Source organism: Diplotaxodon limnothrissa, linkage group LG16 (genome assembly GCF_057381915.1).
Source record: "Diplotaxodon limnothrissa isolate DT_005_m linkage group LG16, D_limnothrissa_male_GT1.1, whole genome shotgun sequence".
Taxonomy (NCBI): Eukaryota; Metazoa; Chordata; class Actinopteri; order Cichliformes; family Cichlidae; genus Diplotaxodon; species Diplotaxodon limnothrissa.
In genome coordinates, this window is record NC_140611.1 from 5,039,319 (window position 1) to 5,053,275 (window position 13,957).

The window sequence follows — 13,957 nt, forward strand, 5'->3', positions numbered from 1 at the left end:
GTGGCATCCCCGAAGACTGTTCAAATTTAAGTAATTTAAGTGTTTGGAAAAATGTACTTCTAAAAGTACTTTCATTGCATCATGTTCATTCACTCATGAGCTGCTATAACATGAATCAAATGGCTGAATTACCACCTCAGCATGCAGTCACGTTCTGTAGAGTTTTGCTAATGACCTACTAATGTTATTCAGGTGTGTTGCAACAGGGACACATAGAAAAGTTTCTGGACACCAGGCCTTAAGGACCAGAGTTTGAGACCACTGGTGGTAGGGCATTGTGGATTTCAAAAGCTTCTTCCCTTAAATCACTGCCTAAAAAATGCTTTTTGTAATTTGTCATAATGACTTGCAAAATATAGGTGGGATGAAAACATAAACATAAGACATTTTATAGTGGCCTGATATTTTTATCAAGGCTGTTTTTTGAAAATAATCCTGCCCTAATTTACAAAAGATGAACTGTCTGAAAGTCATGTTTGTTTGTTTGTTTGTTTAAGAAATGTGGGAATCTCCAGCAAAGATCTTACATGCAACAGCTCAGATACAGCACTCACTTCTGTTCTTTTTATCATGAAATGATCTACAAAGAAATGATCATCATACTAAATTTTGCTAATTAGGCCTTTATATCAGCTATGATAAGTTTATTATAGATTTAGTGTAGTGCTTATTGCTGTGTATCAAACATGCCCCAAATGTGACTGAAATATGTAGAAACTGCTGTGTAGAAACTAGCTGTCTCCAAATTTCTCATTTTGCCAAAATTCATACAGAGTGACCTGAAACTGTGCTGTAACCTCAGTGTGTTGGTTTTGTTGGACCATTTAATATTTACAGTAAGTTACTGTAGCAGCACGTCTTAGTTTGAGTTTATAGACTTAGTTTATTGTTTTAATAGAATGTAAAAATGTCCTTATAACAGTTCCACCATCATTTGTTAAACATTGTCATTCTGTTCAGTCCAATAATTTACTGTAGAAGTCTTTAGTATTTAAAGCCCTACATGTATTGTATTTTTGAGATTATAAGGCATAATGTCAATAAACAAGCCTGTTTTTAAGGCAGATTAAGCCAAACAAACAGTCAGATAAGTCAAACTTTATTCAAGTCATTCACAAACAACTCTCAACACTGTTCAGTTGTAACACATAAAATACAGAACAATACACTCACTTTTTCAGTTCATTCCTCATCCACAAATCCATCAAACTCTTCATGGGTTGATCAGTTTGAAATCTGCTTCTTAAGCATGTCTCTTAGCACGTGCCAGGTCCTTGTACACACACCATAATGTTATGTTGAAGCACCGTACGAATTACTCTGCGAGGGTCCTGACTATGGTAGCCATAATGCTCTGACAATACATCAAGTAGCTTACGAAGTCTTACTAAAATATTTGACAGAATTTTGAGCGCTGTGTACCACAGAAATCCCGTTTGAGGTCAGTAAGCATAACCAGAATCGATACGCTAGGCACATTGTATGTTTTTGAGATAATGACAGGATTTTAGGTGTGCCATATAGTCTGAAGAATATGGTAAATCCAAGCATGTTGGAAATATGACTAATTCCATGCCTTTTGTGTCTTACAGGTGACCTGCTGCAGAAGATCCTCTCTCTCTCTATCATTATAAGCAATTCTGTCTATCCTATCACTCTCCCAACTCTATCTAATTTGAAAGCCATTCTATCTTGTATCCCTCTATCCCTACTGCTCTATCTAATTTGAAAGCCATTCCATCTTGTATCCCTCTATCTCTACTGCTCTATCTAATTTGAAAGCCATTCTATCTTGTATCCCTCTATCTCTACCGCTCTATCTAATTTGAAAGCCATTCCATCTTGTATCCCTCTATCTCTACTGCTCTATCTAATTTGAAAGCCATTCTATCTTGTATCCCTCTATCCCTACTGCTCTATCTAATTTGAAAGCCATTCTATCTTGTATCCCTCTATCCCTACTGCTCTATCTAATTTGAAAGCCATTCTATCTTGTATCCCTCTATCCCTACTGCTCTATCTAATTTGAAAGCCATTCTATCTTGTATCCCTCTATCCCTACTGCTCTATCTAATTTGAAAGCCATTCTATCTTGTATCCCTCTATCCCTACCGCTCTATCTAATTTGAAAGCCATTCCATCTTGTATCCCTCTATCTCTACTGCTCTATCTAATTTGAGAATCCAAGTTTTGAGAATCCTTTCAGAATCCAATTTTCAGAAATCCAAGTTACCAGAACTTGATCTATCTGTTACAGAATTCTGAGAGATCTCTGCTCTCACTGCTCTTTCTTTCCTGTCATTAAGCTCTCTCACATTCAGTCATTTTGCTTTAAATTACAAGTTGAATATACAGTAGTAGAATTACAGTACAGTAGAACTTATAGTAGAAACTACTTACACAGCCCTACATTTGTCATTTTAATTTTGCATTAGACTTTAGTTTGGACTGCTAGTTTGGCTTACTTTGATCAATTGTATAAAATATCACCTTTTTATAAGTTTATTTGTAATAAGATAATCTGGTTATTTTGTAATACATACATTCAGATAAATAATAAATTAGATCCAGTCTGTTAGTCTGTTTCATTGGCTATAACATTTGACTGCAAGTTTATAGTATTATTATTTAAGGACTAACCCATTTTGTCACTCAGTGTAAGTATTCAGTCAGTATTGTCATCGAGAAGTGCCTGAGGACCCAGACTTCCTGTTTCCTGACTGCTGCAGAACATCCAGCTGAAGAAACCCCGTTTCTAAAAGAGGTACAATAAAACGGACCAAATTGTTTCCAGAGAACTTTGAATTTCCTTTATTTTGAGTTTGGAGTACAAATCAGCTTTTTAACATCTATTCATATATTCATAAAAACATTTTATAGTATAATAGTACATTTCTCAGATTTAACAGTAACTTAAGGAGTTATAAGTTTTTCTGTGTTTCAAGGTTCAGTTTTGTTTATATTTGTGTATAACCACATATAAGCTCCAGATTGTACTTCAGCAAAATGCCAAGAAAAAGTCAAAGGTCGCAGTCCCTGAAGCTTAGATGGCAAAAGCAGAAAGAACAGGTGAATGTTTCTCAGAGCAGTGAGCAGGTAAAGGTGTGTGTTTCAGCTTTTCCCAGCACAGAAGTGCAGAGCAGTGTTCAGACAGCCACAGTGTCTTATGCAGATGTGGTAAAAAGAAGTGTTCCCTCAGTGTCTGTCCCAGAGCCTGAAGTTATGCAGGTAATCCAGACTAAACCCCAGCTAACTGTACAAACACAGCATGATGGACAAGCTCCAGGACAGTCTCATGTACAGGTTACAAACAGTGAAAGTCCACGAGTGAGTAGCGTCTGTGCTTCCCGAAGCCAGGCCGCTCCTAGGTATGGAAAGTACCGGAATCAGCAATGCATGGCTAACAGTTTGGTTTTCCTGTCATTCTTACACGAGGATGAATTTATTACCAGAGCAGATCTAAACCGTGTGTTGGACAAAGGCCATGCCGTCTATTCAGATGCCAGACTGAGGTTTGTGAACAGTGTGTTTCTAGCCTGCGATGAACTTCCCTCAGTTGTTACCAGCCGCACACACGAGTATCAAGTCGACATGTCTCAGTTTGCTCATTACGGCACATTTGATGGTACAGATCACTTTCCGAGCCTTGAACAGGGATTACAGTGTTTGGCTTCAGACGTTCGCTATGCTTTGCTAGTCATGGGAGGAACAGTCATCGCTGTTAGCAGGCTGACTTCAGGTGAATATGCATATTTTGATCCTCACCCACGTAAGTCTACTGGTATGCCATTGTCGCTAAGTGTAAGTGGTGGAACTGCAGTTATGTTGAAATTCACACGTCTTAATGACATGATTGACAGGATCAAACGTTTGTACAGAATGTTCAGCATCGCACCAAGCTGTACTTATGAGCTACAGCCCATCGAGTTTCACAGTGAAAACGCTGCTGACCAAAGAGATGCTAATCAAACCACCGAATACAGACAAACAGCTACAACTGTTACAGCACCAGCTTTAAATGAAGCCGTTCATGAAATAAACTCCCAAAGATCTACTGACCAGACACAGAAGACTGTGAGAGACACTTTAACGACTGAAGTGACATCATCCAGAGTGGATTATTCAAATGAGACAGCTGCTACTGAAAACAACCATCTTCCTTCTGAGTATTTAGAAAAAGAAACATCTGCATCCTCTGTGAGAGAAACGCAGGTAACATCAGATTCTGTTCCTCAGAATGATTCAAACACTGCCTACTGTTTAACTAATATAACAGAGGAACTCTCAGATAAACTGCTGAAATATAATAAACAGCAAAGGAGAAAAATAAGGAGAAGATTATTAGCCCAAGAAAAAGTACCACAGAGAAAGGAAAATCAGAAGAAGAAAGAAAGGCAGATGTACAGGTTTGATGAAAGCTTCAAGACAAAGAAAAAAAACTCAACTAAGAAGTGTAATGATCCTGATCACAGACAGAAAAAGAGCATGTACAAAAATGAATTGTATAAATTAAATGCTACCTATAAGGAGAAACAGAGAGAACATTTAAGAAAGATGTATAGGGAAAGTGCTAAAATTAGAGAGAGAAAAAGAGAATGTGTCATAAGGACATATAAAGACAATCCCCTATTCAGAGAAAAGCAGAAGGAACGTGTAACAAGAACATATAGAGAGTCTCCCATATTCAGAGAAAAGCAGAAAGAGCGTATAAGAAGAATATACAGAACTTGTGCTGGATTCAGAGAGAAACACAAAGCTTACATGAGGTCATATGTATATAACCTATATAAAAAAAGCGAAGATTTTAAACAGAAAAAACGATCTTATATGACAAAGCGGTATGGAGAAGAAAAACAATTTCAGCAACAACACAAGGACAATATGAGAGAACGAATGAGAGTAAAATATTGGAACGGTTTTTCTTTCAGACAGATGCATAATATCAGATGTGCAATGAATATAAAACGGAAATATCGCCAGATGCATCGACCAGCTGAGAGTTTACAGTGTCATCCAGAGAACACTTTAATGAATGAGGCCATATCTCGTTTCAGATCAAACATTAAGTCAGCACCATCTTATGTTTGTACTGTTTGTCTAAAAGCTTCTTTTCCTAATCAGGTAAAAATCTGCAAAAGAGAAAATTACTCAAAACACCAGACTGTAGCTCATCAGTGCCTAACTGGTAAATTTGTTCATGTGTGTGATGAAGCATGTCATGATCACTGCAGCTTTCCTGTTGAGAGAAAAAAAGAGTATATCTGTCACACATGTCACAGTTCCCTCAAAAGTGGATGCATGCCCAGGCTTGCTGCTGTTAACGGTTTAGAACTGCAGGATATTCCAGCTGAACTTTGTGATCTCAACATTCTGGAGAGACATCTGATTGCCAAATGCATACCATTTGCTAAGATTATTCCTCTTCCAAAGGGGAGACAGAGACTCATACGTGGTAATGTGGTGTGTGTACCATCTGAGGTCCAACAAACAGTTGACAGTTTACCGAGGATCAGAAGCCAATCACAGATCATGAGGATAAAGCTGAAAAGACGACTGTGCTACAAAGGCCATCAGCTGTTCCAGACTGTCACCTGGTCTAAACTCATTCAAGCTCTGCGTAAACTGAAACAAATTCATCCACAGTACACAGATATTATTATCAGAGATGATGCATTGCTTTGTGATCCAACGTTACCTGATGATGACAGCAGTGATGAAGCCAGCATGGCAAGTGATGATTATAATGAAGCAGATTTAATGGAAATTGACAACTATGAAAAAGATGCCCTTTTGTGTGAAAGTGAGTCTCAAAGTGACCAAGATATTAATATGCAATCCTGTGATGAACAACCAGAGGAACAAAATCCAGATGAACCAGAAAGTGATTTGAACAATGGAGGTTTTGCTCTAGAAAGTTGTCTGCAGCCCGTAGACATTTCAGAAGAGATTCTCTGTTTCACTGATAACACATATTGTGTGGCTCCTGCAGAAAGAAACAATCCTGTTAGCTTCTTCAGAACTCCTCATTTGGAAGCCATGGCATTTCCTGTGCAGTTTCCTACTGGTCAGAATACACTGGATGAAAAGAGACGTCTTAAACTCACACCAAGTGCTTACTTCAAGTCAAGGCTTTTCAACATTGATGCAAGATTTGCTAAAGACACAAATTACCTGTTTTTCTCACAGTTTGTCACTGAAATACACTTGGCTAATTCCAGCATGACAATACAGCTAAGGAAAGGTAAAACTATGACCAAAGATGGACGCAAAATCACATCAGGAATGTTACAAAGTAAGACAGAAGTAGAGAAGCTGGTAAGAAATAAAGATGCAATCAGATTTATGCAGCCACTCAGAGGAACTCCAGCTTACTGGCAGAAAACTACCAGAGATCTATTCAGCATGGTTCGCCAAATAGGAACACCTCAGTTCTTTGTCACTTTCTCTGCTGCTGAGATGAGATGGCCTGAAGTGATTCAAGCAATAAAGAGACAGCAAGGTGAAGAGGTTGATTTTGAAGCCCTGGACTGGTCAGAAAAGTGTGAAATTCTAAGATCAAATCCAGTAACCACCATGCGAATGTTTGATAAACGTGTTGAGGCTTTGTTCAGAGATTTGCTTTTTTCTCCTGCACAGCCCCTTGGTGAGATCATTGATTACTTTTACAGAGTTGAGTTCCAGCACAGAGGTAGTCCACATATACACATGTTGCTGTGGATTCGAGAAAAGGTAGAAGCAGATGTGGATGACGACCAAACTGTCTGTGACTTTGTTGACAGATACATCTCAGCTCAACTCCCTGATCCAGAAAAACAACCTGAACTGCACAAAAAAGTCACTGAGCTACAAAAGCACAGCAAAAACCACACAAAGACATGCTTTAAGAGTGTGAACTCTGGTTGTAGATTTGGGTTTCCCAAACCACCAGCCACAAGAACAATGATTGTGAGACAGGATGAGGATTCAGACACTGAAGCTGCAAAAGCCAAACTCAGACCTTTGTTGAACCTGCTGAAGGAACCTGAAGCTGCTTCCCTCACCATAGAGCAGATTCTGTCACGATGCAACTTGACAATGAATGAGTATGAACAGTGCCTCCAAGACATAAACAAGAAAACAGCTCTGATTCTGAAACGTGACCCAAATGAGTGTTGGATCAACAATTACAACCCAGACCTGCTTGAAGCCTGGAACTCTAATTTAGATGTCTCATTCATTTTGAATGCCTATTCATGTATAGAATACCTCTGTAAATATATAACAAAGAAAGAATCTGGCCTCTCTGAATACCTGAAGACAGTTATTGACAACTCTGATAAGAACACCGTCAATGAGTGTGATGAAATGAGAGCTGTGATGCAGGCTTACTCAAAAAAGAGAGAAATCAGCGCACAGGAGTGTGTGACTCGAGTCTGTGGCCTAAAAATGAAAAAATGTTCCCGCAGTGTTGTATTTGTACCAACAGATGATAACCCAGTAAAAATGAGTCGGCCCATGAGCTTCCTGGAAAGCACAACACACGACAGTTGTAATATTTGGATGACAAGTTTGAGTGATAAATACAAATGCAGACCTGAGACCCCAGAATATGAGGAAATGTCACTGGCTGATTTTGCTGCCTTGTGCAGGTTGGTAAGTGGTCCAAATGAAGGAAAAGATGTGCTTCCTCTTCTAAACCAGCTTGGATTTGTACAAAGGCGAAAGAATGATAAACCAGCTATAATCAGATATTACCACTGTTCACAGGAAAAAGATCCTGAGCAATATTATGGTCGACTGTTGAGACTTTACCTTCCACACAGATCAGAGCAGGAACTGAAACCACAAGGGTTCCAAACCTATCAGTCCTTCTACAACTCAGGTTTTGTACGACTTCCATGTTCAGACCACAGTGAGTCTGTGAAAAGGGTTGTGAAAAGAAATAAAGACAAGTATGAGAAGAACTCTGAGGATATTGAGAGTGCACTGGAAGAGTTTGAACAAAATAGGGATGTTGTGATTGATGAATGGTGTAATCTGGCTCCTGAATCTGAAGTTGTGAGGCTGCAATGTGATGAGAATCTTCCTGAGAGACATTCTGATGATGAGAACGAACAGGAGAATGTCCCCGACTACAGTCGTCAGTCTGATGCTGTAACAAAGATCAGAGCCGTCAGAGAACAACCTGCAGTAGATCCAGCCGTGGTACGTGTAATGTATCAGAATCTGAACCAGAAGCAGGCCTGCGTGTTCTATGCCATAAGAGACTGGTGTATTCAGCGAGTTTGTGGTTTGAACCCAGATCCATTTTTCTTCTATATCAATGGTGGTGCAGGAACTGGAAAGTCACACCTGATTAAGTGTATTCACTCTGAAGCATCAAAGATCCTGAGCAGACTGCCTGCTAATGCAGAAGAAGCTGACATATCAAATCCAACTGTTTTACTGACTTCATTTACCGGTACAGCAGCTTTTTCTATCAATGGCTCTACATTACATTCTCTACTGAAACTACCCAGGAGTCTGAAACCACCCATTCAAGGACTTGGTAACCAACTGGATGAAGTCAGATCTGAGCTGATGAATGCTGAAATTATTGTTATTGATGAGATTTCAATGGTTTCAAAACCCCTTTTTGCTTATGTGGATGCAAGACTGAAACAAATCAAAGGCACTCAGAGACCTTTTGGTGGAATGTCAGTTTTAGCTGTTGGAGATTTTTACCAGCTGCCACCAGTGCGACAGTCTAAACCTCTCTGTGTTTACGATCCAGAACAGATTGACCTATGGCAGGAACATTTTCAGATGATCACTCTAACCGAGATCATGCGTCAGAAAGATGATGTGGCCTTTGCAGAGATGCTGAACAGGATTAGAGTCAAAGAAAAGACAGATGAGCTTTCTCAGTGCGACAGAGATTTGTTGTCACAGGCTGTGACTGCACCAGAAGAATGTCCAACTGAGGTCTTACACATTTATGCCACCAACAAGAATGTGGAATCCCACAACACAGATACCCTGAAGAAGCTTCATTCAAACATCATAATCATCAATGCAGACGATTTCCAGAAGGATAAATGTACAGGCAGAATGGAACGAAGAGACAAACCATTTACAGGTGGGAGAAATGATTTACCTGACACTCTGAATGTTGCTGAAGGAGCTCGAGTCATGCTGACCAGAAATTTGGACACACTAAACGGTTTGGTCAACGGTGCTTTTGGTATACTGGTAAAGGTGGTGAGATCTGAAAATGATGGACACATAATTAAACTGGGGCTCAGAATGGACAACCGGCAGCCTATGAGACACAACCGCAGTGCTAATGCAGCATCTGATGATCTGGTTTACATTGAGAGAGCAGAGGAGAGTCTGAAGTTTAAAGGAGCAGTACGCAGACAGTTTCCTGTAAAGCTAGCATTCGCTTGCACAATTCACAAAACTCAGGGTCTTACAACACAGACAGCTGTAGTTTCAATGAAGAACATTTTTGAACCAGGTATGGCTTACGTTGCTCTCAGCAGGGTGACGTCTCTCAGTGGACTCTATTTGCAGGACTTGGATGAGAAAAAGATTTACGCCAATCCCGAGGTAACTGCAGCGCTCCAAACCATGAGACAAGCCAGTGTTGAGGAAATGATGCCTCTTCTTCAGGTCAGAGAAACAGCCAGCAGACTTGACACTCTTACACTGATCCATCACAATACGGAGGGTTTGCCATCTCACATCAGTGACATCAAGAGTCATCATGAAATGTGTTTAGCAGATGTTTTGTGTCTCACCGAGTCTCACCTTCAAGGCTCCTTTGTTGCAGACAGTCTTCATTTGGATGGCTACACCATGTTCAAACGCAACAGACATGTTTCCTACACAAACTTTCCTCACATGGCCAGCAGAAGTGGTGGGGGAGTTGTTGTGTATTTGAGGAATCATTTTCAGGTTCAGGTAAAACAGTATCTGCATAATGTCACTGATCTTGAGTTTTTAGTGTTGAAGGTTCAGGCTCCATTCCCTGCACTCATTGCTGTTGTGTACAGACCCCCTGACTACAGTTTGACACCATTCATGCAAAACCTGGTAAGTCTTTTAGATTCACTTGAAATCATGGACTGTCACCCAATAATTGTGTGTGGAGATTTTAATGAGAACCAGTTGCAGAGTGGAAGAAAACAGATTCTGGAGCAGTTTCAGTCGAGAGGGTATTCACAGCTGATCACTTCTGGCACTACAGACAAGAACACCCTGCTTGACCTCATTTTTATTTCTCAGCCACAGAAATGTCTGTATTCAGGTGTTCTGAGATCATATTACAGTTACCACAACCCTGTCTTTTGTGTCCTGTCCTCGAGCCAATCATGAAGTCGTCTGGTGAGTTTTGAAACAATTACAGATCATGTTTGTTACAGAGTTTACTGATTGTAGAGCATGAAAAAGATTTTTCATTGAAAAAAGGGTCTTCCCTACTCTGTCTGTCAGAAGACCCTTTCTTATTGCAATGTTATTAATCATTTCACCAAATCATTGCTGAACTTCATGCAGAGCAGAGAACATCTGCTATCATGCACCTCTGATCTGAAATGTGCTGCAACATTTATTAAACCAACATCATTTCTTTTATTCTCATGTTTTAAATGACTAAATCTTTTTACTGTGACGTATGTAGCTCAACAAACGAGATCTTCCCCTCCAAGGGCTTGAAAATATGAAATAGTAAATAAATAAATCCCACATAAATGCAGGTATTTATTATGGGTCACATGAATAAATACAGACAATTATATTTTCTTGATTATAGTAGCTTTTGTAGAATCAAAAGTTTTTGTGATGAATGAGTTTTTGCTTATCATGTTTTACAGGTAAAAAATGTCAAAAGTTATAAACTATCTTTAGGCTACCAGAGATGTCTATAATGATACATTATGTAGAGAAAAACATTAGTACAGCTTACAGAATATGTATAAAAACTGATTTAGAAGTAAATGGATAGTTTTCTGAAAGTTCCCGACTACAGTTTAACACCACCCACCCAGATCAGCCCCCAAGTGTCTATGTAATGCTGGTATGGTGTGTGAGTTTGACTTGGCCTTTATCCGGGTGGGTTTGGGTTTGGGTGGATAAAGGCCAAGTCAGAATTCTCTGAGCAGCTGGAAAAAGCTGCTAATAAACAAAGACATCAAAAAGTGTGGGCTTTAGGTGTAGCCCCCGCTTTCTGATTAGACTTAGTAACCGACACCCCATACCAGCATTACATAGACACTTGGGGGCTGAGCTGGGTGGGTGGTGTTATAAGCACGTGTTTTGTTAGATATATTTTTTCAGACACCATCTTCATGAACTGCTGAGCCAAACTTGATCCATCAGTGCTGGACTGCACAGATAACTACATGCCACAAGGAGACTGCTGTGTTATGAACTGCCATACCAGTGTGTCTTCAATGGAGAAGATGACACACCCATCACCTGACCTCCTGCCTGATCTGGAGACCATCATCATGCTGCCACACTACACACCTCTGAGACCATCAATGATGACTCATACTGAGGAAACTGTATTTCCTGTCAGAGATGCTCAGTGATCCTCAGAGCAGAGAGCGGTATGATTCTTTATCTTTGATTTAAAAAAACAAATGTCAGTGTTTTTTAATTCAATTAATTAATTAAAATCCTGTTTATTGCATAAATAATTCCACACTCAAATGATTATACTTGTTGACACTTTTTGAGTTTTAATTCACATTATGGATTACAAATCTATGCTTTTTCTACTCTGTCTCTCTGTGCAGGTATTGCTGTCTTCTGAGTTCTTCAGTGTTCCAACTGAGACATTCAAACCTCACTGCAGAGCTCATGTCTTTCCTCACCATCATGTGAGTGTGAGATTGCTCTGGATTCTGGTTATATGGCCTGCAGCACCTATAAGGTATTTCAATATTGTTCATTGTATAACTTATTTGTAGTTTTTAGGCCTTAACACAAATAAAATGTTCCTTTTTCTGTATTTTTTAGAATAAGCTCGTCCAGTGTGCCTGCATTCCAGCTTCACAGAAAAGAACATCAGACACCAGCGAGGGAGGATAAGAAAGACAGACACAACAACATTGTCATCCCCTATGTAGCCGGTGTATCAGAAAAACTCAGGAGAGTTTTCTCCAAATACGACATCCCAGTGTACTTCAGACCCAGTAACACACTCAGACAGAAACTGGTTCACCCGAAAGACAAAACTCCTAAACACAAACTTAACAATGTGGTGTACGCTGTACAGTGCAGCGAGGAATGCCTGGACTTCTACATCGGAGAGACCAAACAGCCACTTCACAAGCACATGGCACAACATAGAAGAGCCACCTCCACGGGACAAGACTCAGCAGTTCATCTGCATCTAAAGGACAAAGGTCAGTCTTTGAGGATGCCAATGTTCACATTTTGGACAGATGGAGGAGTGAAAGAAGCCATTTACGTCCACTGTGAGCGACCATCTTTAAACAGAGGCGGTGGTTTATGACACCAACTGTCTGCCATCTATAATCCAGTTTTGAGTTCCCTCCCCAGACACCGTAACGTCCACTCACATCCTGGGAGTGGGCGTGGGTGATTTCCTGACCTCGGGAAATCACATGATAGGGTGGGGCCAGGTTTCACAATGAGCTCACCCGAAACCCTGGCTGATTGGGACCCACACCCACTTTCACACCTTGGCTCATGTGATTAGGTAGAGGATCATCAGGGGGTTCTTTGTCCCTCTTTGGGGGGAAACTCCCACTGGGTTTAAATCTGGGACTCTCCACCATTGACCCTTAGAACTGAAGAAGCTTCTCGGATGAGAGGTGAAACGTCTTCAAGGAACTCAAAGAAGTCCAGACGCTTTTCTTTCCAAGCTCCTTAGACTTCACTTGTGTTAATTACATTTTATTTGTTGTTGTTTTCTTTTAGATTTATATGCAGTGATTGGATGTGGTGGAGCTTTGTTAACCGTGTGGAAAACATCTGTTTGTGATGATATTTACAATGAGGCTTTAAGGTGACAGTTTCCATGTAATTTCAATCCTCTTACTAAGCAAAAACATGTTTGCAATTAACATATTTTTTCAGTTTTGTCTTTTGGATTTATGGTTAACATTCCTCTGTGACAGCAAATACTAAACTGGTCCAAGTAACCAGCATATCATTGGCCAAAGGCAAAAAGGACCACATGTCACACTAGCAATGAATTTTTGACTGTGTTTGTGTTAGTATAGAGTAGGTCTAACAGTGGTTTTCCACATCTGCTCTAATATATATAGATAATGGGTCAGACATATAAAGTCATTTTGAAAAGTTCATAAAGGTCATTTATATGTGTTCCTCTTTATCATTTTATATCAGGTCAAACAGCAGACTTGAGTTTTGATCAGGGTAGAACCATAACATTCATGCTAATGGTTCTACTGTTTACAGTTACTTTATGATGGATTTCACCCTGGTCACAGCACTATCTGAAAAGCTGTTAGAGGTAAAGTTAAGCCAATTAATACCTCATCATAAGTCACTCTCTAACGCAGGGCAGTGATTATTATTCACTGTAATTTATTCCACAACAATGTTCTTTATTTGATTCTTTAAATATGCACATCGATTGTTTAGCTGTGTGACTCTCCACACCTGAAATATATCACAATGTGGACTTCATTTCGACAGTATTTTGTAGATTGGTACCATATTTATCATCGAATCATCTTGTGCATTTATTAACTAAATGTTGTTTGGTTTTTTTTTTTGTTTGTTTGTTTGTTTTTATGTTGCCATTTTTACATTTCACCAACTGTGTAAATTCTGCAATTTTAGCTTGGTTTTGTTTCACATCAGTTTATCTGCTGGCTGGTATTCCTGTCTTCCTTCTCTCACCCCAACCGGTCGCAGCAGATGGCCGCCCCTCCCTGAGCCTGGTTCTGCTGGAGGTTTCTTCCTGTTAAAAGGGAGTTTTTCCTTCCCACTGTCG

The 13,957-nt window shown here is 39.7% G+C and overlaps 2 protein-coding genes and 1 long non-coding RNA gene across 3 annotated transcripts; all 3 read left to right on the plus strand.

Annotated features, from left to right (window-relative positions):
• Positions 1–2,877: 2,877 nt before the first annotated feature.
• LOC146615597 (uncharacterized) lies at positions 2,878–5,243 on the plus strand. Its single transcript, XM_085373735.1, has 2 exons — positions 2,878–5,121; positions 5,232–5,243. Exons 1-2 carry the CDS (start codon positions 3,007–3,009, stop codon positions 5,241–5,243), a joined length of 2,127 nt encoding a protein of 708 aa, XP_085229861.1. The 5' UTR covers positions 2,878–3,006.
• Positions 5,144–10,056, plus strand: LOC146615598 (uncharacterized). Its single transcript, XM_085374424.1, has 2 exons — positions 5,144–9,924; positions 10,017–10,056. Exons 1-2 carry the CDS (start codon positions 5,299–5,301, stop codon positions 10,023–10,025), a joined length of 4,635 nt encoding a protein of 1,544 aa, XP_085230550.1. The 5' UTR covers positions 5,144–5,298; the 3' UTR covers positions 10,026–10,056.
• A 1,007-nt stretch (positions 10,057–11,063) lies between these two features.
• On the plus strand, positions 11,064–13,672 carry LOC146615599 (uncharacterized). Its single transcript, XR_014906951.1, has 3 exons — positions 11,064–11,573; positions 11,763–11,899; positions 11,986–13,672. It is a non-coding gene; the product is annotated as an uncharacterized LOC146615599 (long non-coding RNA).
• The last annotated feature ends 285 nt before the right edge of the window (positions 13,673–13,957 follow it).

Excerpts from the sequence above, each read along its gene's own strand:
- LOC146615597 (XM_085373735.1), top strand. The coding sequence starts at position 3,007 with ATGCCAAGAAAAAGTCAAAGGTCGCAGTCCCTGAAGCTTAGATGGCAA.
- LOC146615598 (XM_085374424.1), top strand. The coding sequence starts at position 5,299 with ATGCCCAGGCTTGCTGCTGTTAACGGTTTAGAACTGCAGGATATTCCA.